The 26,719-nt window shown below is 55.9% G+C and overlaps 7 protein-coding genes across 7 annotated transcripts in view; 5 read left to right on the top strand and 2 right to left on the bottom strand.

The window, feature by feature from the left end:
* Nucleotides 1-1,421: 1,421 nt before the first annotated feature.
* On the top strand, nt 1,422-3,987 carry POSPLADRAFT_1181163 (hypothetical protein; the record flags this gene model as incomplete). Its single annotated transcript, XM_024488817.1, has 8 exons — nt 1,422-1,576; nt 1,661-1,673; nt 1,721-1,905; nt 1,962-2,531; nt 2,591-2,848; nt 2,901-3,077; nt 3,229-3,579; nt 3,646-3,987. Exons 1-8 carry the CDS (start codon nt 1,496-1,498, stop codon nt 3,985-3,987), a joined length of 1,977 nt encoding a protein of 658 aa, XP_024339933.1. The 5' UTR covers nt 1,422-1,495.
* Nucleotides 3,988-4,873: 886 nt separating this feature from the next.
* Nucleotides 4,874-9,308, top strand: POSPLADRAFT_1033690 (hypothetical protein; the record flags this gene model as incomplete). The annotated part of the gene is made up of 8 exons (XM_024476952.1): nt 4,874-5,014; nt 5,076-5,091; nt 5,300-5,445; nt 5,479-5,592; nt 5,641-5,668; nt 6,076-6,821; nt 7,038-7,125; nt 7,516-9,308. 8 exons carry the CDS (start codon nt 4,874-4,876, stop codon nt 9,306-9,308), a joined length of 3,072 nt encoding a protein of 1,023 aa, XP_024339932.1.
* A 2,669-nt stretch (nt 9,309-11,977) lies between these two features.
* Nucleotides 11,978-13,707, top strand: POSPLADRAFT_1046423 (hypothetical protein; the record flags this gene model as incomplete). Its single annotated transcript, XM_024479027.1, has 6 exons — nt 11,978-12,007; nt 12,029-12,127; nt 12,271-12,546; nt 12,604-12,681; nt 12,746-12,773; nt 12,827-13,707. 6 exons carry the CDS (start codon nt 11,978-11,980, stop codon nt 13,705-13,707), a joined length of 1,392 nt encoding a protein of 463 aa, XP_024339931.1.
* A 6,189-nt stretch (nt 13,708-19,896) lies between these two features.
* Nucleotides 19,897-21,058, bottom strand: POSPLADRAFT_1056499 (hypothetical protein; the record flags this gene model as incomplete). The annotated part of the gene is made up of 3 exons (XM_024480788.1): nt 19,897-20,114; nt 20,172-20,735; nt 20,779-21,058. 3 exons carry the CDS (start codon nt 21,056-21,058, stop codon nt 19,897-19,899), a joined length of 1,062 nt encoding a protein of 353 aa, XP_024339930.1.
* Nucleotides 21,059-21,093: 35 nt separating this feature from the next.
* POSPLADRAFT_1056498 (hypothetical protein) lies at nt 21,094-23,353 on the top strand (the record flags this gene model as incomplete). The annotated part of the gene is made up of 5 exons (XM_024480787.1): nt 21,094-21,524; nt 21,596-22,578; nt 22,644-23,020; nt 23,102-23,245; nt 23,297-23,353. 5 exons carry the CDS (start codon nt 21,094-21,096, stop codon nt 23,351-23,353), a joined length of 1,992 nt encoding a protein of 663 aa, XP_024339929.1.
* A 408-nt stretch (nt 23,354-23,761) lies between these two features.
* On the bottom strand, nt 23,762-24,331 carry POSPLADRAFT_1056497 (hypothetical protein; the record flags this gene model as incomplete). The annotated part of the gene is made up of 5 exons (XM_024480786.1): nt 23,762-23,840; nt 23,904-23,980; nt 24,052-24,146; nt 24,210-24,272; nt 24,325-24,331. The coding sequence occupies 5 exons, from the start codon at nt 24,329-24,331 to the stop codon at nt 23,762-23,764; spliced, it is 321 nt and encodes a 106-aa protein (XP_024339928.1).
* A 1,199-nt stretch (nt 24,332-25,530) lies between these two features.
* Nucleotides 25,531-26,719, top strand: part of POSPLADRAFT_1142031 (hypothetical protein) — a gene marked incomplete at both ends in the record, with an annotated part of 5,644 nt that continues 4,455 nt past the window's right edge. The window contains one exon of the mRNA XM_024485377.1: nt 25,531-26,105. Within this exon, the coding sequence (XP_024339927.1) occupies nt 25,531-26,105 (575 nt within the window). The remainder of the gene's footprint in view (nt 26,106-26,719) is intronic.

Genomic DNA, 26,719 nt, shown 5'->3' with positions numbered 1-26,719 from the left:
AAGCACTTACCTCAGAGGGCCTTTCGGGGACGCCTCTGCACAACGCCATGCAACGACTTCACGCCATTAACGAGCTGCCTTTGCTGGCGCGGTCGCGGCAATAACCAATCCCTCATAGATGGGCAGCGCCCCTCCCGCATCCCCACAGGCCTCGCGGCGCGGTTTTGCGTGCGTACTTTCAGTGGACACGACGGGTGGGCATGCGGTGCTCGGAAATAATATGGAACGCTGAAGGCGTAGGCTGCGTGTGGCGGGAGCGTCATGGTAAGGCCCGAGTCTCGGCGTCGAGAGGCGCTCGAGAAGCGGATGAAAGGGTGTGCGGAGGGTGGCGCCAGGCCTACCGACGACGGTTATGATACCACTTGCGGTCCTTGCAACATCTATGTTGAAACGCGCAGCCCCGCGTGGTCAGGAACGAGCTCGAAAGCTCGGGCGCGCGAGTAGCCGGGGGCCGGAGGCCCCTATCGTAGTATATAACGACCCCGCGCGATGTACGTACCGCACGCGATTGTCCCTGACGCTACGCCCGTGGACAAACGCGCCCCCGCGCCGTTCGCACCGTTGTTCCAACAATCTAGACTTTCCGCAAAGTGACACCCATGCGCTCTGCGAGCTCGGATATGCCGCCTGACGCGCTAATAATAATGCTGATAACGGAGGAACTTTGAGCGCGGGGGAGCTAAGGGATGAGAGAGAATGGAGCACGAGTTCCCATGTTTCGATTGTGTGGTGGGCGGAATTGCGGGGGCGCGGGCGGTCTCATTGAGATGAACTAAACCTAGAGGGTAGGACAAAATCGGACAATAAGTGTGGGACATACTGTTCACTATTTAGGAACAGAAGCACCTCCACTTCGAAAACATCCACTCCACGCATTTGCCGCGTCCTCTAGGGTCGTTCCAGCGCGGCCGGGGGGCGACTGCTCTAGGGGGGTAAATACGGTATGGAAAAATATCCTCCATCTTCTTAGCGGTTTCCTCTCCCATAATGTTCTGCGTACACCGCTCTCCGACGAATTGACCTACATCTGTAGAGCAACTTAATCCCAGACACAACGATGACATCTTCGACCTGCGCGATTTCACCATTGCAAGACAAGAATTTCCCTACCTTCTTAAGCCTGAGTCCTGCCCTTGAGTATGACAAGGACGATAGACGAGGAGTTAAACTCAGCTCAGCGGTATACCGAGCGGTAAGTCATGGTAGAGGAAGCAAGGCAAACGTGCATCGCTTCTGATGACATGGCTTCCTGAATCTTTCCGGACTTGTTCTAGGATCGAAGATCAACCTTTTCATAGTGTTCTCGGAACTAAGTACAGTGTTAGCTTCAACGTATTCTAATGACCCGACTTCCTTGCCGCCCCTAACCCTAGGATGAGGTTGGACAAGACATCCTGGGCGAGCGCTTCATCGCCGTACTTCGTCCGCGACCACTACGGTGCTGTGAGCACCTTGTGCAAAATGGACAGGAATAGTTTCACAACACCGACCACCAATGCTTCACGACTGGCATCTTCTCTTTCTAGGTCGAGGACGACAACAAAACGTGACTCGCTGGCAGCGGAACTGGAGCGTGGTGAGGCTACCATACATTCACCCAGCCATGAATCGCATCTGAACCAAACGGGCGTGGCGAATGATGTTACTTGCACTTGCACAGACCCCCAGCTATCGTCAGCTAAGCGTCAGCAGCGCTCACAGACGCTGACCTCTCATCTAGCCCATGCTTCTCTGGAACGACAGCTCGTAGCCGCCCAAACAGCCAAGGCCGACCTCGAGACCAATCTGCGCGAGAAGAATGCCCAGATTGCGCGACTGGAGGAGGATAGGCGGTGGCTGGCGGAGCGCGAGCAGGAAGAGAGGCTGGAGAAGGAGCGCGAGCGGACGGAACATGCGGAGGACAAGGTGAGCCTCGCCACTCGGCCTCTTGCTTTCTCCTCGGATTTGAAGTAGCTTCGAAGCACAAAGCCGACCACGATATACGCAGCCTCCGCGCCTCCCTCATGACCCTACAAGAACAGCTGGCGGATCTCAACGACGAGCACGGCCAGCTGTCGCGCTCTACTTCGCAGACCATTTCCACGCAAAAGTCGCAGATCACGATGCTCTCGCGTCAGCTCGCGCGCGTTGAAGAGCAGCTCACCGAGTATAGACGTGTTGCTGAGGAACGCGGCCGCGCACTCGAGGAGCTGCAGACTCAGCTGGACGACGCGAGCACAGCAAAGGACAGCTTCGTGCAGAAAGCTTCGGACGACGAAAACTGGGCAATCGTGCGCGATGAACTTCACCGCCAGGCGGAGCACATGCGCCTGGTGGAAGCGGCAAACACGAAGATGTCGGCAGAGCTGACGATGCTGCGGGAGCGCCATGCCAGCGTCGAGGTGCTCAAAGAGCAGAAGCGTGAGCTTCAACGACGCGCAGCGGGGGCGGATGAGCTGCGAGAAAAGGTGATTCGCTTGGAGGCCGAGCTCGAGGCGTCAAGGCGTGAGCGCGAGCAATGGTGGATAAATCATGCCCAGTGTCCTTGCAGCGTCGTCTAACACTCGCTTACAGGGCCTCCGAGAACGTACAACCGTCTACGCCGTCAAAGACACCGGTCTCTGTTACGCAGGGTCTGTCGAAGCTCCGGCTTGAACACGCGCGTCTTCTGGAGGAGCATGGGTCGGCCCGGGCGCTCCTCAAGCGCCGCGAGCATGAGCTGACCGACGCGGAGCGTCGCAACGCAGAGGCACTCGAAGCGCTGGAGAAGTTCCAGTCCGAAGTGCGCGTACTGAAGACGAAGAACAGTCGCGTCGAGCATGACAAGTCGCTCGCCGAGCGTGAGATCTCGTTCCTACGCGCTATGGTGGTGAGTGTTGAACGCTCAATCGCCGGGCTCCAATGTACCAACTTCTGCACAGGCGAGTTTCACCGCCGAGGAAGCGTCGCAGAACGGAGTTGCGCTCGAGGAGGCTACGGCTGCACGCGTTCAGCAGCTCGAGGCACTGCTCGTCGATTATAAGGCAACTGTCGAGCAGCTTGAGGGTGAGCTCGAGGAGATCGGCATCGATCCTCACTTGGCAGGCGGGGCCAATAGCGTGAAACAATTGCAAGACGAGCTAGCCAAGGAGACGGCAGCGAAGGCTGCGGCAGAGAAAGGCATGTGTGTTCTTCCTCATTGTCGGTGCATTCGGTAAACAATGTCGTGCGGCATTCACAGCTCTTGAAGAAGCCACTGCTGCCGCAGAGAAACACCTGGAGCAGGTTGACACACTTGAGCAGACGCTTTGGGAGCTGCGCGGTGAGATCGGTGCGGGGCACCACGTCCCGCCAGGCGTGCGAGTGCTCTCGCTACGGAATAACCCAGCGCAGCAGTGGGCGGACTTGAGCCAGGCCGCGATGGATCGTTTGCGTGGCGAGAATGAAGCGCTACTACGGCGACTCAAGGTTCTCGAGGAGAGTGGCGCGCGCGGTGCAGAGCAAGACGCACATGCAGAAGAGCTCGTTCCCCGGCAGAGTTACGACGTCGTCAACAAGGAGAAGCAGCACCTCGAGGACGAGTTGAAGAAGAAAGAGAAGCGGCTTCTCCGGCTGCAGCAGGTGCGTCGTAACCGTGTGCACATCGCGTACATCCACGCTTACACCGGTGCTCTCTTACGCGCACAGATCTTCCATGCCAAGAGTGCCGAGTTCCGCGAAGCAATTGCGTCGATATTGGGCGTGAAGCTTGCGTTCTACCCGAATGGCCAGGTGCGCGTGACGTCGCAGTTCGACCTGCATGCCACATTCGTCTTCCAGCCTGCCAATGCGGGCGCAAGCGAGGGCGGCGGGATGAAGATGCAGCTCACCGCGCAGGGCGAAGAGGTGCCGGAAGAAGTGCCGCAGTTGATGCGCTACTGGGTGGAGCAGGAGCAGTGCATCCCTGGGTTCATGGCGAGCATCACGCTGGAGTGCTACGAGAAGAACAAGATGGAGAGGGAGAGGGAGGCGCGAGGGCTGTTGCACTAAATCTCACCTTCGCTGTTCGGCATTCCATTGTCTTGTCTTGTTCTTTCTTGCATGATCTCGGATTTTTGCGTGCATAACACCTTGGCAGCACCGGCTTGACGGATCAAGTTCTATATTGCAACGAGCATATAACGACCACTCGCCCTCGAGACACGACACTGGATTTCACAGTGTAGGTTTATCCGTCTGCAATGGATCGAAAAGTCAGATCTCAGGTTTGAATGAGTACCATGAACACTATACAATCACGCTATGGGAACGTTTCTCGTTGTGTCCAGTTACAGAAAAACTTGAGGGTGCCATGCTAAAACGCTCGGCACTCTGGCTTGCTACTGTGGTGGAGATTCGTGTCCAAGCGCGTTTGGTACCAATTTTCTGCAGCATGAGACTAACAATATACCCGAGTTATTCTGAAGCGCAAATTACGAGGCTCGATACGGCAGCACATAGTGAATCAGGATGCGTACATACAAGACTGTAGAAGAGCTGATTGGATCCTCGCAAGCAATAATCAGACAGTCTGCGGAGGAGACTTGGGCCAAATAGGCACTCGAGATCCGGATCTGGCATCGGCGATCGGAGTCGGTCCTGCGAAGGGATTATTGATGATCTAGTGCCCAAATCCCTCCGATATCCGAAGTTCTAGTATTGTCCCAATCATCAGCACTATATGTATAACCTCTTTCAGAGAAACAGACGTTCCATGGGATACAATCAGTTCTGACCGCGGACATATCGCCGGGGCGCTCATATCATCAAACTCTAACTTGAAGCCCAGCACTTACGCATGTTTCAAGACGCTCCCTCGACGATCCGTGATACGACGAAATCTTACCGCTTGTTACTGTCTTTGCTAGATCGAACACTCTTGCTACCGGGCTTCTCCATGTCATCCGGAGCCATCGATGCAACATTGGAAGGCGCACAAAATGTGCTCGACACTGCGGGTAGTTTTGTCGAGCTGGCCAATATTCCGGGTCTCAGCCAGGCTGTCAAAGCTGTTGCTCATGTCATACACATTATAACTGTACGTGTGTAGCAGCATATCGTAGTGATTCTCTCACCTATAATTCTGTGTCATCCTTCAGAAAATGCGAAAGAATAGTAAGGTTCGACGACAGATGGAAGAACATCTTGTATCCCTAGCATTCTCTTTGTCTAGGACTGTAGAGGATATCCGAAAGCGCTGTGAGAAAGAGAGCCTGTCAATGGATGCTCTGAGGATGCCACCGGAACTGGACAGTAGGATCAACGGCCTGATCAGGTTCGATCGTCATAGGATTGGACTGTAGTGTCGTAATAACACATTCAGTCTCTAGGAGTCTAAGCGATATAGCTCAGAAGCTCAGCGACATGCGTACGGGATCCAGAGTGGGGAGATTTCTCGGTGTGGACCGGGACGCTGACAAGCTGTCTTATCTCAAAGAGCAGCTTCGGAATGCGCAGCGAGATTTCGAGGTTTGTGCTTCTCGTTGTGTACCATTCTATCAGGGTTTATCTCCTCATGTCATAAATTCTATTGCTCAGCTCCAAGGCCAGATCCGCATTGAGTTTCTCGTAGATGCGATGTTTGGCACATTACACACCATTCAGCAGGATATATCGGTATGTCAATACTTAGGTGTTACAAAACATCTAACCATATTGTATCAGGTATTGGTCCAATTTGGAATGACCACAGGTCAGCAATGTTGATATTGACAAATCAGTTGCTGACCGAGGCGACGTCCTCAGAGATCCGTGAAACCCTCAGTAAGCTCCCTCATGTTGTGGATGCCGGATATCGGTCGAATAGGCATGAGCATAAAGCTCATCTCATGCATGGAACTCGAGCAGACATACTGCGCGAGATATACGAATGGGCCACTGAAGCGCCAAAGGCACCCAAACACCTCATCCATGTACTCAGCGGAGCAGCAGGAACAGGGAAATCAACCATCGCATACGAGGTAGCAAGGTGCCTTGATGAAGAAGGGAAACTTGGAGCTTCTTTCTTTTTCGACCGCGGTTCCGAGGCCTTGGCAACCACGCGTTTTGTCTTCACGACTATCGCATATCAGTTAGCCCTACAACAACCCATGACTATAGCTCACTACTTCGTCGATGCCATACAGTCGTACCTTCAGCGAGGCAGAGATCAACAAATGGAATTTGCTCTGGATGAGCTTATAATACGCCCTTTGGAGTCGAAGCACTCTGAACGTCCGGTTGTCCTGGTCATTGACGCTGTCGATGAATGCACCGAGTCCGGCCTTGACCTAGTCCCACGGATGCTCTACCTTCTCGCTGAGCGAGTCTCCGCTGCTCACATTCCATTTCGCATCTTGATCACCACTCGTCCAGAATATCACATCGAAGATGTTCTGCAATCTGCCGATTTCTCCAAAGACAGCAGTCGGATTCGATTGCAGGACATCCCGCGGAATATCGTAGATGGAGATATACAGCATTTCCTGGAGCATAGCTTCCGGAAGATCCCACGCATCGCGCCTTTCCTTGCTGCGCACCCCGACACCATCTCAGCGCTCACAATGAAGGCCGAGGGGCTGTTCGTTTATGCCTCGACTGTCGTCAAGCTTCTGCGCCACGACGCAGAACACACGAACGAGATTGTGGATGAGCTCCTGGGTCATTCGACCTCTCATTCCTACTCTGATCTCGAGCAGTTGGACCGGCTATACATCATCGTCTTGCGCAACGCTTTCCAGAAGTTCGATCGCTACGCTGACAGCATACACGCGGTCCTCGGATGCATTGCCCTACTTCAAGATCATCTCACACCCTCTGCTATCGCATCGCTCATGGGCATCTCGATCGCCAATACCCTCTTCGTTGTCAATCGGCTCACTTCTGTCATATTCTCAGAAGGGGGCTCTGATGAAGAAAAGCGATTGCTTCGCCCATTACATGCAAGTTTCCCACAGTTCCTCATTGATCCACACCGTTGTACCGAATTGCGATTCCACGTCGATCCAGGCGCTCGCCACGAGTGTATTGCAGTTGCTTGCTTCTCTGTTATGCTCAATCATCTTCACTACAATATCTTGGAGCTCACGGACCCCATGACTCCTAAGAGCTCAATCGCAGAGCTTCATGCCCTTGTCGAGCTGCATCTTCCTTCGCATGTCCAATATGCGTGTGCGCATTGGGCATTTCATCTATGCCGGGCATCATGCACTGTGGACCTACTGAGTATGCTAGAGGCATTTGTCTCTCAAAAGGTGCTTTATTGGATGGAGGCCCTAAGTCATATGGGTAGAATGGACAGAGCGCCACGCGCACTGCTGGATGTCCGTTCCTGGTGCCAGGTGCGCGCTCTATCATAGCGTCAACTGCGACGCGCGTCTCATCTTATTCTTCAGAGGCAGAGAGATGGCCCAAACGACACTTTCGACCTACTTCTACGAGACGCTCACCGCTTCCTTTTGGAGTATTTCGACGCCATCAATATCTGTCCAGAACACATATACATTTCTGGTCTTTCCACCATGCCGTCGTGCCCTTTGCTTGAAATATGCGGTAACACAGCCTCTGCAAAACTCGTCCAGATGGTGACGCCTCGACCCGCACAGTGGGGCTCGCATATTAGAATCATCGAGAGCCCTGATTTGAGTTATCGCGTGTTGAGGTACTCGCCTGACGGTCGTTGGATCCTAGCGTCGGCATATACTTCCGTCCAGTGTTATCACGCGCTATCTGGCGACCTCTTCCACACGATATCAGGCGTGCCCGAAATGATTCACGACCTTGATGTCTCTTCTGATGGCTCGACGCTCGTCACGTTGGCCTACGCGATGGGCGTCACCAAGCAGTATATTCAAGTCTGGAACTTTGCGTCTGGGGCCCTTCTGCATTCGATAGAATACGACAATGTTCAATTCTTGGCACTCTCGTTTTCTCAGGATGGCAGACGGATACTGGGCATTGCGCGGAGCCGGTCTGCGCCAACATCGATTGTTCCCTTCATGTGGGACACAAGGACGTTCACCATGATACGATTTCTCGGCACTCGAGAACTGAGCAACGCGTGCTCCCACAATCCGTATTTTTCTTGGAAACGCGACTTTATGCTCGAGACGTCCGACGACAAAGCATTGCAGGTGGTATATGCAAACACGCTCCATCAGGGTAAGGCCAGGGGATCGATCTCGGTAGGGGAGGATTATCGGGCATTGTTTCTGCCAGATCGTGATGATGAAATAATCATTTATACATCGTCGTGGATTCGAATTGTCGATGTGCGCACGATGCAGTCTCGCTCGGCCTTCTCCTTTCCTCTGGCCCTAAGTGTGCACACTATGACGATTGGTGGCATCTCTCCTTCTGGCGACCATGTTGCTCTCATCGGCGACTCGCGGAAACAGCCAATATTTATGTTAGAGCTGAAGATGGGACGCATTTATGCAGTGTCGGATTCCAGAGGAATTGGAGTCAAGTCGCTTTGCTTTGCTCCCGACGAAAGCTGCCTGGCCTGTTTGGACCAGTATTCATCGGCCATTCACATCCTCGAGTTCGCGCTTACGAACGTGGATATTGTGGCGGGCGAGGGCGATACTGTCCCACCGGAACACACGCGCTTGTGGTGGGACAGCCACTTGCAGGTTACAACCGTATCCGCATGCGACAACCAAGTGGGGACTGCATTCCTGTCTCAAAGCGACAAAGGTGTCCGGCTTGCCGTCTACCATGCGAAGATAGATGTCTCTCGTCCCAACAAGGACGGGAGCGTCTCCAGGACTACGACCATCACGACAGGAGAGAGAGTATGGAGTCTTCGACACGATCACGATGAACACAACACGCTCGAGATACGCCCTCTGTGCTTCTCCAACCAGGGTGATTTGCTCGCTATCGACGTCATGGATACGTACGGTGGCAGACTTGAACTCCTGAGCGTCCCTGAGCTGACGACCGTCAGCCAGATCGACCCTGCTCCAAGCGCAGTGGCGAGGAGGTGGAGTGGCGCTCAGTTCTCCCAAGACGACGCAAGCCTCTATCTGAAGCAGTGGCGGGGCGCTAGCGGGGAGGCGACCTACGTGTACGATCGCAAGGGAGGGAGCTGGGTGGAGACCGCTCAGCAGCGTGAAGTATCGCTTGTGTTCGAGATATGGGGAGACGGATGGGTCTCCGACCGCCGCCTCGGACGGCGAATTATATGGCTCCCCAAGCGGTACAGGCCAATGGACTCCAATGGCTACAATCTCCTTTGTGGGCTTTCTGCGCTGGCATCCAATACCATACTGGCCATCGAGGCGAGCCCCACTGAGTCTTTGGTGATATTGGACATATCCGGATTATGTTTCGCTGTAGAGAGTTTATAGACACCGATCGCCCTACCGTGTTACATAGTCTTGGAGTGCAGTGGTTAATTGTACTATGGTTTGCCAGTGGATGGCCCCCCCTCTGGATGGCCAGGTTCGTGATGACGCAACAACCGCGCACTCCCCTGCCCTCACAATTATACGGACACCTACGTTTTCGTATGCCTGCTCTCACCTCCAAGTGGAATCAGAGCGAATGAATGAGTTGTTGAGGAGTCCCTTCTTTCCAGGGGTTTGATGGCAATGTCACACCCGAGAGCACGATGGCCACGACAGACGCGAGCGGAGTTTCTAAAATAGACCTGTCGATCGCTGAGGAGCCACACGACACTGAGCAAGAGTTCAGGCCCCGGCCCTGTGAGCCGAGCGGACCTCTGAACCGGCATCGTCACATTGATGTGACGAAGTGTTACCTGGCCATCAAGAGGGGGGGGGGACCATCCACTGGTAAACCATAGTATGTGAACGCGCAATACGCCAGACGATGAGCCATGGTCATGATAGCGCACAGTGGCTGAAGTAGGTAAGGTCGTAGAGCGATAACGCGCAGCTGACATCGCCGGCCTCACGTGCATCTAACGCTATTTCCATATACTGTGATCAACGTAGCAGAACCAATTCGGAGTGAGCAACTCAGGCTACTTATTAGCGGTATCTCTGCCCCTCGCCACTCCTCAGACATCCAATGCGCAGATTTGACAGCGACTTTCATGTACCGGCGCAGCGATTGTCAGGACGACAACGGGCAGGTGCCAGCCACGCCACTCTGCGCCCGTTTTCCCCTGCGGTGATAGCCGTCCACGCACAGTTGTGTATAGCTGTCGCGCGTTGTCTCCCGACGACCGAGATGGCGTGAGCACGTACGCTCGAGTGACCGCGTCGCATCGCAGAAGCCATCACATGTGCACGCCATCGCATGTGCACACCATCGCATGTGCACACCATCGCATGTGCACGTCCTCGCCGGACTGGCAGAATAACCGTGCTATCTCGCTCTCGAACTTCCTCTCCTCGACGGGGGCAGGGCAGACGGCCAGCAGCCGCATCCAGAGCGCGGGGCTCGGTAGGTCAGAGTCCGCGGCGCGGTAGGCCAGAGTCCGGGGCTCGGTGGATCGCAGTCCGCCCTTCGGTAGTCCGCAGTCCACGGCTCGACTTGGGATTAAAAGGCGAATGGGCGCGACAACGGGACGGCAGCGGTAGAGCCGGGTGTCGAGCGTCGAACGTCGAGCGTGCGCGGCGCGATGGCCCGCAGGACATTCCGCGTGCCAACGCGGCGCGTCGTGCCAATGCGCCATGACACGGCCTTAGGTGTGTGTATGTGGGGTCACGCACTCTGGCGGGGATGCACGAATGGGAAAACGCGAGGGCGTCAGGATGTCACGCGTCACCATCCAAGAGCACAGGACGCCGCGGCGGCGGGTGCAGGTGCTGCGAGCGTGTCGGGGCTGGACCCGCAGGAAGCCCCGGGCGGCGGCCCTGGCGCCGGGTTGAATTTGGTGGGGGTTACACGGACCGAGGGCTGACGCAAATGGACGGCGCGTTAATGTCAAGGATAGGGTATCGCCAGGGCGTCGTCCGCAGTTTGGCGGTGGTGCGAACCATGCACCTTGTGCGGGGCGCCTGGGCGACGGAGGCGAAAAAGCGCATAAAGGTGGGACCGGCGGTATAACGAGCCGTGCGAGGGTCAACGCGACGTAGGACACGTTTCAGTCGGAAGATTGAGGGGCCCGACAATTGCATATACTCACCAATGTCAGATCTCGCCATCGGAGATCACGAGGGGCAGAGGTGCTTTGACAGGGTCACCGCTCGTTCAAAGCCACGCATGAAGCGCAGTTGTATGTCGACGAGTCATATTCCACCACGTTGGGAGTCGCCGTGCTGGTCATCTTTTGAGAGGCGGAGTCAAAGATCTAGCGTTGAGTTTCGGAAGATGTGTACAGGCTGCAGACCGATGGTTGATGTAGGGACAGGAGTGAACGAGATGCCTGCAGCAGGAGTCATCGACTTTGACAGGAGGATAGGCCCTCGGCGAAAGCTCTGCGAACAACCAAATTGTTGGCCAGCCCTGGGTATATGACGTAAGAGCAGTCTACGAATCCAGAAAGCTGGATGTGTGAACACCGTCACGAGATCACTGGCCGAGCGCTGAGAAGAGGAAAGCAGAGGGTGGGGACGGAATCGTGCAGGAAAGTAGTTAGTCGGAGCTCCGAAGCAAAGACGTAACCCACCGAGAGCGACAGATTATTTCCAAGCGACGCGGTGCGGACCAGCATCAAGCGCGTTCGTGATAGGGTATTCGACAATACTGTGCGCTCCGAATTCCTCCCTGAACTATCATCAATAGTTGTGAAAGGAAATCCGCAGCAGAAGAAATCCAGCTAGGACACCCTGGGGGGTCCGCTGAATTATCGGTTCGAGACGGTTCCGTCGACTCAACGCCATCTTTGCGGGGTGTCTCCTCCTTGTGAGTTCGACTTCCATTCAGCCCATTTCAGCAAATCTCAAATTTGTCGTTTAGCGCTCTGTACGGCCCCGTGCTTTATCGGCCTCGTGTCTAGTTTGGTCTCGTCCATGTTGAGCTTCAATCTTACGGGGTGTATTTATACCTTCTACCCTTGCCACCGCATCTATCCGCTTGCTATAGCTTTCACTTTTCGACAGCACTGATGGCACAAGGCCGAGCTGAAAACACTGACGTACTGCTCGAGGGGTTACAGACGACGCTCAAGACTTCGAGTGATTTTCTTACGCTCACGCAAATCCCAGGGTTGGGCGATGCCGTCAATGCCATTTCAGAGATCATAGGAATGATTGCGGTATGTCTGGATGATTCCCAGGAGTAGTGTTTCCTGACTGATTTGTTGAGACTATGAGAAGGAACAGCGCCGTGGAGCGGCAGCTTGTGCAATGTGTCGAATCTCTAGCACAGTCTGTCTCGGATACTGTCACCGGTATCCAGCAACGATGCGAGAAGGAGCAGCTCTCACCCCGCGCGTTGAAGATACCAACCGAGCTGAAATCGCGAATCAAAAATCTCATAAAGTTTGAGGCAGTTCTTCTACCGTATTTCGCACAATTGACTTCCGTGAATAGCAAGCTACACTCTATCAAACACAACACCAAAGAGATGCGAACAGAGTCCAGCGACGCGAAGAAGATTTTTGGTGCCAAGGTATACACCGACAAGTTGAAGGACCTGGAGGAGGACCTGAAGAATGCAAGAACCGATTTTGAGGTCCGTCTACTTGCTTCTCTCGTTGATTGTTCGGTGTCTGATAGACATCATGATTAGCTTCAAGGTCAAATTCGCATTGAATCACTCGTCGATGGCATGTTCTGCACGATGAACATGGATCAAGGCGACGTATCGGTATGATCCCGCTCGTAGACTCACTTGAGTGCCTCGCGAGGCTGACACAACATTATGATCTCAGGCTTTGGTGCGGCTACTGATTGACAAAGGTTAGTACCGCACTTCTAAATCCACGACAAAAACCATACATTCAGGATGCTAGACGTGCATGAAACACTTGATAAACTCAAGCCCGCACTCGAAGCCGGATACCGCTCAAATGTTCATAGCGCCAAGGCCCAGCATCTCGAAGGCACTCGCGTGGATCTCATCCGCGAGATCTATGATTGGGCTACAGCTTCCCCCAATGCGCCAAATCATCCCATACACATTCTCACAGGTGTCGCAGGCGCGGGCAAGTCCACGATCGCGTCTCATATTGCGAAACGCCTGGACGATGAAGGGAGATTGGGCGCTTCGTTTTTCTTCGACCGCGGCTCGAACGGACTGAACACAACGCATTCCGTGTTTACGACGCTTGCGTATCAGCTTGCGCAGCAGCAACCAGTGGCCGTCATTCACCATTTTGTCGACGCTGCTCGCTCGTATCTTCAAAGAGGACCCGACCAGCAGATGAAATACGCACTAGACGAGCTCATCTTACGTCCACTGAAAGCTACGCGCCCGACTCGCCCGGTCACCTTAGTCATCGACGCACTCGATGAGTGCACTAAACGCCCGGAGGAGCTCGTACCCCAGGTGCTCCGTCTGCTCTCCAATATGGGTTTGAATACAGATCTTCCTTTCCGCATTTTCATCACCAGTCGTCCGGAGTACTATATCGAGGAGGCTCTGAGATCGGCGTCGTTCTCCAAGGATAGCCATCGCTTCAGGCTGCAGGATGTCCCAAGGCATACCGTTGATGCCGATATCCAGTTGTATCTCGAACACAATTTAGAGATGATACCGAGTGTAGCAGCACAGCTGGTCACTCTCCCCTACGCAATTCCGACGCTGGTGAAGAGAACCGAGGGTCCTCTATCTTTGCCTCCACAATCATCAAGCTCTTTCAGCAGGGCCCGGAACACGCTCGTGAAATCGTAGACGAACTCGTCCATAATCAACCCTTGCATGAAAACTCCAACCTCAGTCAGTTGGACCGGCTCTACCTAGTCGTTTTGCAGACTGCATTCCAAAGTGATGATCGCCACGCTGACAGCATTCGTGCTGTCCTTACCTGCATTACACTAGTTCGGGACCCCCTGGCGCTCGACGCATTGGCATCGCTCATGCGCATCTCCGTGGAGGCCATGTTTCTTGTCATCAATCGTCTTGCCTCCGTCATTCTTCTCGAGATAGACGTCGAGGGAAAATGGCATATCCGGCCGTTGCACGCCAGCTTTTCTCGGTTCCTTGCTGACCCATCTCGTTGTACAGATCAGAAGTTCTGCATAGAGCCTTCGATCCATCATGAACGCATGGCTTTTGCGTGCCTCGTCGTTATGCTTGAACACCTATATCGAAACATTCTGCAATTTTCGGATCCCTTAACACTCGATAACGGCGACAGCGCACAATTTTACGCACGCGTTGACAGGTTCCTGCCGTTGCATGTTCAATATGCGAGCACCCACTGGGCGGTCCACCTTTGCCACGCCGCGTGTACCGTGGATTTGGTGACCTTTCTCGAGGCATTCATAGCGCAAAAGATTCTATACTGGTTTGAGGTTCTAAGCTTGACTGGAATGCTTTGGGATGCACCGAAGGCATTGCTTGATGTCCGCTCGTGGTATCGCGTAAGTGGTGCTTGTGTTGCCGTCTATCTCGAGAAGAATGACGGAGGCAAGACGATTGATGACAAGAAACATGGCCTCCACGGAGATGCGCATGAGCGATGCCAATGCGTCGAGCGCCAGGGGGTCCCGAACTAGTGTAATGCAGGTAAGGACAGCACGAATGCTGTCAGCGTGGCGATCATCACTTTGGAATGCAGATTATATCAATCCTGTTCATCAGCGGTACCGGAACGACAACAATACCCTCGACTTGCTCCTCCGCGATGCGCATCGTTTCATTCTGGAATACTTTGGGCCCATCAGCGTCTTCCCTGAGCAAATATACGTCTCCGGGCTACCGATGATGCCGTCATGTCCCTTGCTCGACGTCTATCTCCAACATAACCAACCGGTACTCGTCGAGATGTTGACCCCTCGCGCTTCTCAATGGGATCCCTGTACTAGAATAATTGGAGGCTGTACTAAAGTGTCCAGTGTGCTCTACTCGCCTGATAATCTCCGGCTCATCGCGGGATGCGATGACGGTGCGCGGGTTTACGATGCCTCTTCCGGTGTTTTGCTTCACACTGTCAGTTACAATGACGCGGGCCTCATACTCTCAGACGTATCTCCTGAGGGATCTGCCTTTGTAACGCACTCTGAGGACTGGTCTTATAGCCCTCGACGTATAGGACCCATTCAAATCGGGAACCTAGCAACTGGTACTCTACGTTGTGCCATCGAATGTGAAGATACCTACGAGGAAGCGTTCCTCGCATTCTCTCAAGACGGAGAGCATCTGTTGGGCGTATTCTCCTATCTTTGTGATCTCTCTGCAATGTCTCAAGACCGCCGCTTCGAAACAGTTGTTTGGGACATGGATTCCGGATCTATAGTGCCACACACCGGCGCGCAAGTGTTCGCTGCTTACTCGCGCAATCCGCATTTTCCATGGAGGAAGGACTCAATACTGGACACTCTTGGCTCACACGATATACAGATATTGGACGTCCAGACTGGATCTATCCGCGCTGTGTATACAGTCACCCAGCCATACCGAGCAGTTTTCCGCCCAAGCTATCTAGATCAGGTCATCGCCACCATTTACGGCGGGGCAGTACTGATCTTGCACTTTCCTTCGATCCAGTGTACACAAGAGGTGAAGTGCACAGGCATCCTGAAAGAGATTGGTCTTAATGAACCCTTCGAAAACCGGCTGGGGGGACTGTCAAAGGACATCGACATAGCCATGTCCCCTTCGGGAGACTATCTTGTCGTGCTAACTGGGTCATACGCCTTTATTCTGACTCTGTTCACCGAGAGAATGTGCCCATGGGCTTCCGAAGAAGATTCTTGTATGCCAAGCTTTTCGTCTGATGGGAGAAGTGTTGTCTTTGTAAATGATACACGCGGTGCAATACGCGTCTGGGACCTGCCTGCGGCTTACATCAAGGAAACACCTTTGCCTGCTATTACCGGAGTCCCCACGTAAGTACGTTCCACGCAAGACATGTGGAGAACACGTCGAACCGAGGATCGATTTACTGCAGTCTCCCTCTCCACACTCCAATCATGTCTCCGGCTCGATTTATATGACGTGCAGGCCACGAAGAGACGACGGGACGAATCTGCACAGTGTACGGCAATCCATGTGTGAAAAACACTAACGATGACAGGCAAAGGACCCTTTATGCACTTATCGAACCAGGGGCATCTGCTTGCCATCACGCTTCTGGACCTCGACGGCGACCAGTCGTATCTACAACTTCTCCGTGTTCCTTCGTTAGAGAGCGTGACTCGCATTCCCTCCCTTCGCGACCAACCACCTCATTGTGTGAGGTTCTCCGACGACGACGGCAGAATATTCTTGAAGTTCACGACGAATTCAGAAGAGATCACCCGTGGGTATGACTGCTCAACGGGGTGCGAGATTGAGTACTGGGACGATCACCCATGCTCAGATCGCCCACCTGTCTTACACAGACGATACCCACTCAAGCCGCGCTTTGATTATGAGGATGCTTGGATATCTGGCCGTCAGCGCCCCAAGCTGCTTTGGATTCCAGGGCGAAACAAGTCCCTGCCACCCACAGGCCAGGAACCCTGTCGTGTTGAGATGTTAGCGTCCACACCGGTCATGATCATCCTTGGGCCGCGAAGAGAGGACATGCTCGTGTTAGACATATCAGGATTACTTGCACGTCAGCCTAGCACGTAGTATTCTGTACGTATAGAATTAGACATACGCTTTCGGTAGCCAATTATCCGCTCTACACTATCATTTCGCGTTACCAATCGCACGCCGTTGTTCTGTACGGATATTTGAGTCGGATATTATCGGCGCGAATCTCTCTCTCTCTGGTATCACAAGAACGTCAGCCACGCTAAACCGGATGGGTCTTCGGCAGCGTCTGGCAGAGACCCCTCGAAATTATCAAAGTTTGACAGGACTTTGGTGGGCCGTTTGGAGGGGAGCCAACTTGGCGAGGCGCACCGGATTCATGACGAACTACCATTCACGCCGCGCTCCTTTGTGGGATGCGCCGTGTACAGTAGACGCACTCCTGCAAATTATCTCACGGTAACTCACGCACGCCATCAGCAGATGCATGTCTGCGAGTATCGCGGATTGAAGGATACGGACCTCGTTGTGCGGCGCACATTGTGCAGACACGCAGTAATAGCGCCGTGTGTGGCAGAAGCCCGGCTGACTTACGAGCGCACGCAACGAGGCGTTGGAACTTGGAAGTACAGTGGGTACGTATGATAGTAGATCACATGTTCCCTTGTGTTTACTGGCGACAGGTTGTGTCAAACACCGTTGATTTATATCGCTTCCAGTCTCGATCCCTGCCAGAACGCCCACACGAGAAACCTGCTTTGCAAAGTGGGGAGCGGGAGATGAGGTGTACGACGAAGAGGCGAACAGGTATAAGAAGCTGCGATACAAACTACCAATACGAGCGCCGTCTCGTCAGCTCCGTCACAGACTGAGTCCGACCTCCGAGTACAGGTATCGGCTCAAGCTGAGCGTGACTGTGAGGGTTATGGCAGGGGCCGGTGCACGGGGTGTGGGGCACTTCGGCGTATGCGCAGTCTCACACGTCTGGCGGGGGGCAGGGGGCCGCGCAGACACCGAGTGGCCGGAGTGCGCCGCTCGGTAGGTCGGAGAGCGCGCGCTGATTACGTACGTACTAGATCGAGTGAACGAGAGTGCCGAGAACGGGACGGCAGCGGTGGGTATGGGTGCTGCGAGCATGTCGGCGCCGGACCCGCAGAAAGCCCCGGCGCCCGCACGGCGGCTTTGACGCGGGTTTTCAATTTGATGGGAGTTTCGCGGACTAGGGGCTGGCACGGATGGGTGGCGGGTTAATGTTCACGACAGGATACTATTAGGGCGCCGTCCGAGGTGTAGCAGCCGCACGCGGGGGCACGCGCCGTGCGTCTAATGCGAGGCGGCGAGGCGACGAAGACGAAATGACGCATAAGAGCGAGGGTGTTCACGAAGAACCGGGGATGTAACGGGCTATGAGACGGTCAATGCGACGTAGGACATGCCTCTGCTGGAAGATGGAGGGGCCGGAAATGCATATACTCATTGGCGTCGAATACCACCATCGGAGATCACAAGAGGTGGAGGTGCTTTGACGGGATCACCGCTTGTCAAACATCGCGTGCGATACGCAGTAGTATGTAGATAAGTCATAACCCACCGCGTTGGGAGTCGCCATGCTGGTTAATCCTAGTGGGGCGGAGTCAAAGGTCTAGCGTTGAGTCTCCAAGGATGTATGCAGGTCGCCGGCGGATGATGTAGGGACAAAAGTAGCCGATGTGCCTGCGGTAGAAGCCATCAAATTAAGCAGGAGAATAGGCCCCCGGAGAAAGCTCTGCGAATGACCAAGCTATCGCAGATTGTTGGCCAGCATATGACGTAAGAGCAGCCCACGTATCCAGAAAGCTGGATACGTGGACATCGTTACGCGATCACTAGTCAAGCGCTGAGAAGGAAAGCTGCGCAAAGCAGAGGGCAGGGTCGGGATCGTGCAGGCCATTGGAGCTCCGCGGCAAAGAGGAGACAATGTCAGACGTAACCCACGGGGAGGACAGATATTTTCCACACGATGTGGTGCGGGCAAATATCAAGCACGTTCGTATTAGCGTGACTCTACAAGACTGTGCGCTCTGTATTCCTCTCTTAAGAGTCGGTATGTACCACCAATGGTCGTGAAAAGAGAACCCCAACAGAAGGATTTCTCGCGAATAACGCGAAGCGCCGACATTGCATGTAGCGGTCACAGCGCTTCCTTCCGCGTTGTAGCAACAACAGGGGGAGGCACGAGCGTAGATCTGTAGCGTAGTACGGTCCTCAGTGCACGCTCGGGAGAGCAAAGACTAAATGTATATTAGCATACCTGTAGCGTAGTACAGTCTAATGACATGGTAAGCTACAGTATGCGGACATGACAGACAACTTTGCACTTACCCTCAGTGCACGCTCAGGAGAGCAAAGACTGAGGGTCAAGATGCAGGCACTCAGGTAAAATAGCTACAGTCCGTTAGGGGCTAGGTACAGTAAGGTACGTACGCGCTACCGTAACGGGTTATGATGGATACGATACTGACAGCGTGAGCGTCGGGGCGAATCAGAAAGAGCGCCGCGCCGACGCAGTAAGGCGCGGCGCGGGAAGGCGGAACAGCGTGAACTAAAATAAGAAACACACGGGTATGGCGCACAACCGGTCCCGGAGCGCGGCGGACGACGCACGGATTGTCGTGCTCCAACATACTAGGCGTTCGATACGGCAGCATAGCGCTTTGAGTAACGGGGGAATAGCCGTAGGGCGGCATGAATGCCCATGGTGCTGCCACTTGGTCTGAGAGTTGAGGGTCCCGTGAAAGTCTCCCGGTTGTTTCACGCAGTCCGGTAGCGACAAAAAGCTCCCTTAGATCGTCCTCTGCGTCCTGCTTGACTATACTATGGACTTGGTGTTTCCCATGTCGACCGATGACATTCCCGCCAGGGAGGGTCTTTGCAGAAAAGAGAGGAAGCTCGATACGTGAACATCATTACAATATCACTGGCCGAGCGCTGAGAAGTGGGACATTTTCCAAAGCAGAGGGTGGATATGGGATCGTCAAGCCCATTGGCTACTCGGAGCATCTGTTGCAAGTGCTTCCAAGGCAAGGAGGTGATGGTATCAGACGTGTACCACCGAGAATGACAGATTATCCTCACACGACACGGTGCAGACCACATAAGGCGCATTTGTGCAAGCTAAGGATAGTGTGATCCGACAATACTCTGCGCTTCGTATTCTGCTTTGATAGATGGTATTGATTAACGATATCCCTGAAATATTCACCAGCAGGAGAATTTCTGGAAAAGTCATCATTGCTCTACTCGCGCGTCATGAGACTCCGCCCTCTGGGTATTGGTGGAAGTTGCACGAATCGGGAGTGGTGCAGCTGTATGGCTTGGGTTTGGTAGCCACATGCAGAAGTTCGACAGTCGAACGTGTCATTTGCGAGGAGGTTGGCTGATGGAGCCAAAAGAGATCTTGCGAGCGGGAGTATGTCGCAAGTTGTGAGACAGCTCTGTTAGGAGGATATGACCGATGGGTAAAAGACAGAAGTGTTGCAAGTCGTCGGCCAGCATGCCCTGCGTCCACCCGAATGCCCACACGCGAAACCAGAGTCTCGCCGTGTGATATAGCGCAGACTCGGCATGAGGTGCATCTGTGATAGCGTGGATCAATCATCCTTTGCGCTGTGTTTCGTCACGGTCACTATCACCCACCATCGTGAAAGGAGATCCGCAGCAGACGGCTTCCTCGCAGAGCCATCGCTGTGCTCGCGCATCACGCGACTGCGCCGTGGGGGGATGAGTGGGGGTTGCACGGATCGGGCATGGGTGATGCGTCGATGAGAGGATGCGGGCGAGGCGTTTGGCAGCGATATGCGTCATCTGCGAGGAGGCTGACCAAGCAGGCGAGTTGACGCGAAAAGGCGGGAGAGTGTGCGAGAGAACGGGCGTGTGACGAACGACGCCCGGGTAGGCCGCCAATCGGACAGGGATGCAGGCCCAGGATTGAACGACTGTCGCCATCGGAGGTCGCAGGAGGCGGGCAGACCGGCGCTTCAAGTGCGATACAGTAATGGGCTGTCGCGTGTATGACGTCAGCTGGGGGGGGGGGAGGTCGCACATGAGATGCGAATCTGGCGTCGGCGACCTGAGATGTGATCGGAAGGGAGGTGGCGCTGGCGCTGAGCCGTGCGAGCCCTGCCGTCCTCCGACCCTTGCTGACTCTGCCTGCGACTCCTCCTCGCCTCTCTCTACTGCGACAAACGACGGCGACGCTGACATCACGGACACCGGCACCCTCTCCCAGTATCCGCCTACCAACACCTTCTATAACCAACCGCGCTGCGCCCAGGTCGCTCCAGCTCTCTCTGCTTCCGTCTTTGGCAGCCTCCTCGTCCTCCCTCAGCCATCCGGACCCATAGCATCCGAGCGTCACCGTGTACCGTCTACACAGAGACGTGCAAATAGGTGCGTACACCCGATCACTATCTTCATTCTCCTCGATCGCGTGTTTCTGCACTTCTCCTTCTTGCGCCGCCTCGCCGTGGGTGCGTCCCTCCATTCGAGCCCTATCGCGTGCGCCCCCGCTGTTCTCCATCCTATCCTGTCCATTGACCCTTGGCCCCGCTTGTCATGACCGCACCCGTGCTATCTGTCCCTGCCGCTCCCGCGCCCTCCCGCGTACACCAGTGCGCGCCTACACGCCCTATACACGCGTCTACGCTGGTGCCATGTCCGATCACCGTGGGGTGCTCAGCCAGCGACAGCGACGGGGATCACAGATCATGCTGTGTCCGCCCGTGGGCCTCTGCGCGCCCAGGCCGCGCGCGTCGACGCTGTCTGCGCCCTCCGTTCTTCGTCCACTGGCGTCACGATTTCAGAGCCATCTCGTGCTCGCTGGGCTCCGCGTCGCTGCAGCCAGATGGCAGCGCCGCATTCCCTCTGCTCCCCTCGCCGTGCACGCAGGCCGCCGCAGTCCCGTCCAGCGCACGCACGGCACCCCGCGTCCCCGCGCCCACTCGGAGTCGCGAATTCGTCAGGGGCGACGCTCCGCGCTTCTCGGGGTTCCTGCCGCAGCTCTATTCAGACGCTGCATTGCGGGCGCTCATTCTCACTGACCGCATCTGCCCCGCAGGACGCAGGACGCGCACGCAACACGCGACACGCGACACACCGCATCCTCCGCCGCGACCACCACACGCGCGCCGTTCGCGGTTTCTATCTCATCGGTATCTGTCCAGCGCACGACAGGGCCTGCTCGAGGCGCATCGGCATCCACCCCCAGCGCACCACACACCGCACATAGTTCCAGCACCGACCGTAAAGATGGTCACATCACAGCCGTCCTCAGCCCGCCCGCCCTCCTCCATATCCACATCCACATCCCCAGCGCCCCCGCCCCACCCCCATCCGCTGCGAAACCACCCATCTCAACTCCCCCACCCACACCTGCACGCCCCGCCTCCCGCGCCCCCGCGCCCATCCAGACCCTCCCCACCGAGCTCCTCGAGCACGTCCTCCTCCTCGCCGCCCCCGCGTCCCCCGCCGCCCCCGCCGCCCTCGCGCGTACCTGCCGCGCCTTCGCCGCCCTCGTCTACGCCGCCCCCGACCAGCACCTCTGGCGCGGGCTCTTCCTCCGCGCGTGGGACGACCCGCGCGCGCTGTCTGGCGAGGCCGGCGTCAGTAGCCGCGAGGGCGCGGGCGCGGGCATCGACTGGGGGCGCAAGTACCGGCGGCGCGTCGCGGCGCAGCGCTGGTTCGCGTCCGCGCGGGCGGACGCGGCGGGGGCGGGGACGATGGGCGCGCGCGACGTCGCGCGGACGGCGGGCGCGCTCGAGGCGCTCGTCGTGGCATCGCCACCAACATACTCGCCGCGCAGCTTCGCTGTCAACCTCGTCTCCGACCCCTTTGCCCAGCACGCCAACGCCTGCGCCGTCAATGCGCCCCCGCACGCCAGCAAGTGGGCGCTCAGCGGCCTTACCCGTGCCCCCAGCATCAGGCCCCCGCGCACGCGCCGAGCAGCATGGGGAGCTCGCAGCGCGCGCTCAGCCCCCACAACACTTGCGTCATCAAACTGCGCCGGTCCCGCGTCTTACATCATAGCAGCGGGGCGATCTAGTGCGTGCGTCTCGCCTCTGTCCTGCGCCGTCTCGCTGACACCACTGCCGTCTTTTCCCTCACAGGATACATTCATATGGTGCATCATAAATTATCTACTCGGACATATGGCTTCCGATACTCGCCTGCAAACTGCCCCGACTCGTCGCGCTTGCCCCACGACTGCCGCGCATCTAGACGACTGCCCCCGACCGCGCCTACGTGCAGCCAGCGCTGTGCGCGCATCATGGACTATCCGCGCATAGGCTGCGCCGTCAAAGTGCGCCGGGCGTACAACTCAACGGCGGCCGTCTCTGTTCCGCGTCATCTCACACCCGCCCCCGACCGTGCCTGCATCCTCCCGCTCTCATTGCGGCGACAACGACATGGGTCGTCCGCATCGTCACGGCCAGACGACTTGGGTAAGCCAGCGGGCCATGACGTGCAAACGGCGGGCACGCGGGTAAGATGCCCGCTTCAACACGCGTGTTGTAAAACTCATGATCGCCCTCATCCGCGCCCTCACACGCACAGCTGCCCGCAGATCAAGATTCCGGCACACGTGCTGCGGCCGCGCTCGCTCTTCTCGTTCGACGGCAGCGCTGAGAAGGAAGCAGATTCAGCGGTGAGCCACCCGCGCTACATCCCTACCATTAGCTGCCCGGGTGAGTTGCCGATCCCCCTCCGCGTATGCCCTGCATCCCCCGATCATCTCCCATCAATCTCATCAGCCAATCAGCCCATTTCCCACCCCGCGCATCTGCCGCTAACTTCCACCCTCAGGTTCGTTGCGTGATCGCGGACTCTCAATTGCTAGCGCGTCTGCTCCTCCCGCGCGCTCGTGTCCCCTCTCGACGCACACGACGTCAGCATTATTATCCGGTTCCGTACAAATCACGGCCTCTCACCCTCGGTCAAGGCTCAGCATAAGCCCACGGCGAGAAGGGCTGGACGCGTCCGAGCGTCACCTCCCTGGAGCACAGCCAAACATCACGCAGGCGGCCGCGCCATGATCGTCCGTCTGCTCCCGCATCCCCGGCGTCCATCATGGCACGCAAGATGTGAACGCCTACGCACCAAATGCTGCGGTAAGTGGTTGCGTTTGGAACCATAGCCGGTCATTCACCAGTAGGCCCGGACGTAGAGTGCGATGTTCTGACAGGCCAGCCGTCAGTTTCCACGCGACCACGAACCACTTAACGACCTACCACTTGCTCGCGTTGCCCAGTCTACCCAGCTGCGGCAACGGCCCCACGCGCTCACGGTCCTCATTGACATCGTCCCTGAACATCATCAGCCCGGTCAGCTCACCATCATTACGCGCGCGCAGCACTCGCCCCACGTACCTGGTATGTGGCGTCCCCCAGCCGTCACCTAGACCATCCCGCAAGATTGACTGATACGCACTACCTCGGGGAATCGCCTGCAGCACACCTCTAGCGGCGTACACAGTGAGCGGCGCGATATATCACTCTGCAACATGACGGCACTTACCAGACCAGCATCCGTGGTGGACAGCGGGCGGGTGAGACGAAGCCTGACAGCGGGCGAGCGAGACGAAGTCTGACAGCGGGCGGGCGAGACAAAACCTGGCACAGCGGAAGCCGAGTCATCAACAGTCGAACCACACCCGCTTTTAATCCCTCGCACACTCTCCCGACCCGTCGTCATTCCCACGACTGCTGCCTGGACACCCCACCCAGGCGCGGCTGCCCCTGTCTCGCATCAGCCGCCGCGTCGCTAAGCTATTACTCACCCGATCATGACGACTCATCGCCGCATCCCCGCCCGTGTACCCGGGCGCGGTCATTCTGCCTGACGTGGATGGACGCACTCACCGGCGTGTGCTCCCTCTGGCTCTACCGGCTGCAACACTCCAACATAAGCCGTTACCCTTATTGCTACGGTAGCGATGCCCGTGTCGCACACAGTGTACCTGCGCAATTGATGCCGCGCCCGTATCCGCGCAGCGTCGGGTGCTAGAGCGACGCGCAGGATGCCCCGGTGCGAAGATCCAGCATTGGCATTCTGTACCTGGTCAGACACCATCGGTAAGGAAAACAAGGCAAATGGCGACACGCACAGCACCGCGCTCACGTCATCGCGGCACGGATTTGCACATCCCGACCACAGGAGGGGCTGACGACGCCTGTCTGTCAATTAAAACAAATCAGACGGGAGAGCCTGCCTGTGCCTCCATGTTTCGGATGCGAAATCACGTCGCTCTACTCGTACGGCACCGCGCGATCACAGCGCATCAGTGAGCTTGGTGCAAATCCCCGGCTTGGCGGTCGCGACGGTGCGGAAAGGCGTGGAATCCGCTGAACGAATGTTCGGATGAACCGCCGTCTTACGGCAGAGTGCTGTAACATCAATCTGCGCGGTGAAACCAGCGGGAGCTGCCATATGGTGGCGGTTATGGTACGTATTCTATTCCAATTGATGTGACATGTTCACGCCATGGGCAGCGTCGGGGGTGGGATGCATGTGCGCGCCATCTTCCATACTCGGTCAGGACACGCTGCCCATGCCATCGCGCGCACTCAGCCGTTGTGTGCGCCCGCAGCATCAGTAGCATTACTACGAACATTTACGGAAATCTAAAATATATTTTCATGTGTGACACCAGAGCATGTGGCGCATAGACGCAGGGCTGAAACGGACCTTTGTCGTGCTGTAAATAAAAGCAAAAGCTCACTATGATGGATTTCTGTACAGTCGCACTTTCTGCCCGCAAAATGTACTACCATTTGTTGTTCTTCGTGCTGTTCTGTTACTGACCTCAGACTCTGTGTAGACTCGCATTGGGCTGTCCTTCATGACTGGCGAGAACCGTCTGCAGCCACTATCACGGCCATGGCAGCTGTACAAAACACGCTATCGATGACTCAAAGGTGCATTGCGTGATGTCATGACTGAAGATCTCTGTATGTATTCTTGCTTCTCACGCTCGCTTACCAATCTGATGCTTGTCTAGGCGAGATCACGGGCAACCGATCCATCAAGATGTCGTGGACTGCAGTCGACTTTCACCAGCGAATTGAGCTGCCGTATGGTATTGCTCTTGTAGGATGGCCAACTGATATTGCCCGCACAAACCTGAGCAAGATCGGGGGATGCACCATCCTCGATAACTTGCTTACAAAGTGGCGAACAGGCAAAATGCGGTTTGAGCTTCTGGATCCAGCAAGGAGACCTGTCAGGCTTGAGCTTCGGCGACACACAAGGAGTGATGCCGGGCACTCGCATGTGTTTGCTGACAAGAGGGAGCCAATGAAGCGGAAGCGACGGGGTCACAAGGTCCCGAAAAGCGCACTGATCATTGAAAACTCTGATGCCAGCTCGGATGCAGATGCCGCTGCCGGTGGGAATATCGGGAGCCAGACAGAGTCAGCTGATGAGGACGAGAGCCAGATTTGCAAACGGCGCAGGCTGGATCTTGATATTGTTGACCAATATGGCAACTCATCAGCTCCGGAAACGATCAAGGATTTCTCATCTGATGCCCGGTCGCTTGCCGAGACGATTGAGGATGCCGATGACTGGGAGTAATACGAGAACATGATTACAGTGATTGTTCCGTACCTAGTACCTACATTCCCATATGCCAGCATTCTGATATTACCTATTGCGACATTGCGAGGGTGCGCATGCGATCAGCACGGACACAAGCATCTCCGGTATGTTGATACATCAGCGCGCAACGTGGAGACACCTGACATGGGTGTAACCGCGTAAATGGGAAACTGGTAGCTACGGTCTCCCGAGTGATGTTTCTACTCCACTCCTCCAACTCCATCGTCTGCCTATGCTCCCACCTGCTCCTTGCCGAGCCACATGCCACCATCCGCAGGTACATCGAGCTTGCGATTGAGCACTGTGCAGAGGTTCACATCTTCCTTCCGTTTGACATCCTGCTGCACAGGGAGGATGTTCCTTTCGATAACATTGATGCCTGCATGCAGCAGCACTCTGCGCTCACGTACTCGGTGCTCAAGCACTACCTGCCCGCCAACGCTGATCCAACTCCACTTATAGATGCTCCTGTGCGCGGCGTCGTGTCGCCCGAGGAGCGGGCAGGCCTGACGGTGAGCGCGGGAACGGCAGTGCTGGACGTGGTGGTGCTGTGTGCGGGGAAGGGCGATTCGCACTACCGAATGTA

This window comes from Postia placenta (assembly GCF_002117355.1).
Source record: "Postia placenta MAD-698-R-SB12 unplaced genomic scaffold POSPLAscaffold_6, whole genome shotgun sequence".
NCBI classification, from domain to species: domain Eukaryota; kingdom Fungi; phylum Basidiomycota; class Agaricomycetes; order Polyporales; family Adustoporiaceae; genus Rhodonia; species Rhodonia placenta.
This window is presented reverse-complemented; position numbering and strand designations above follow the sequence as displayed.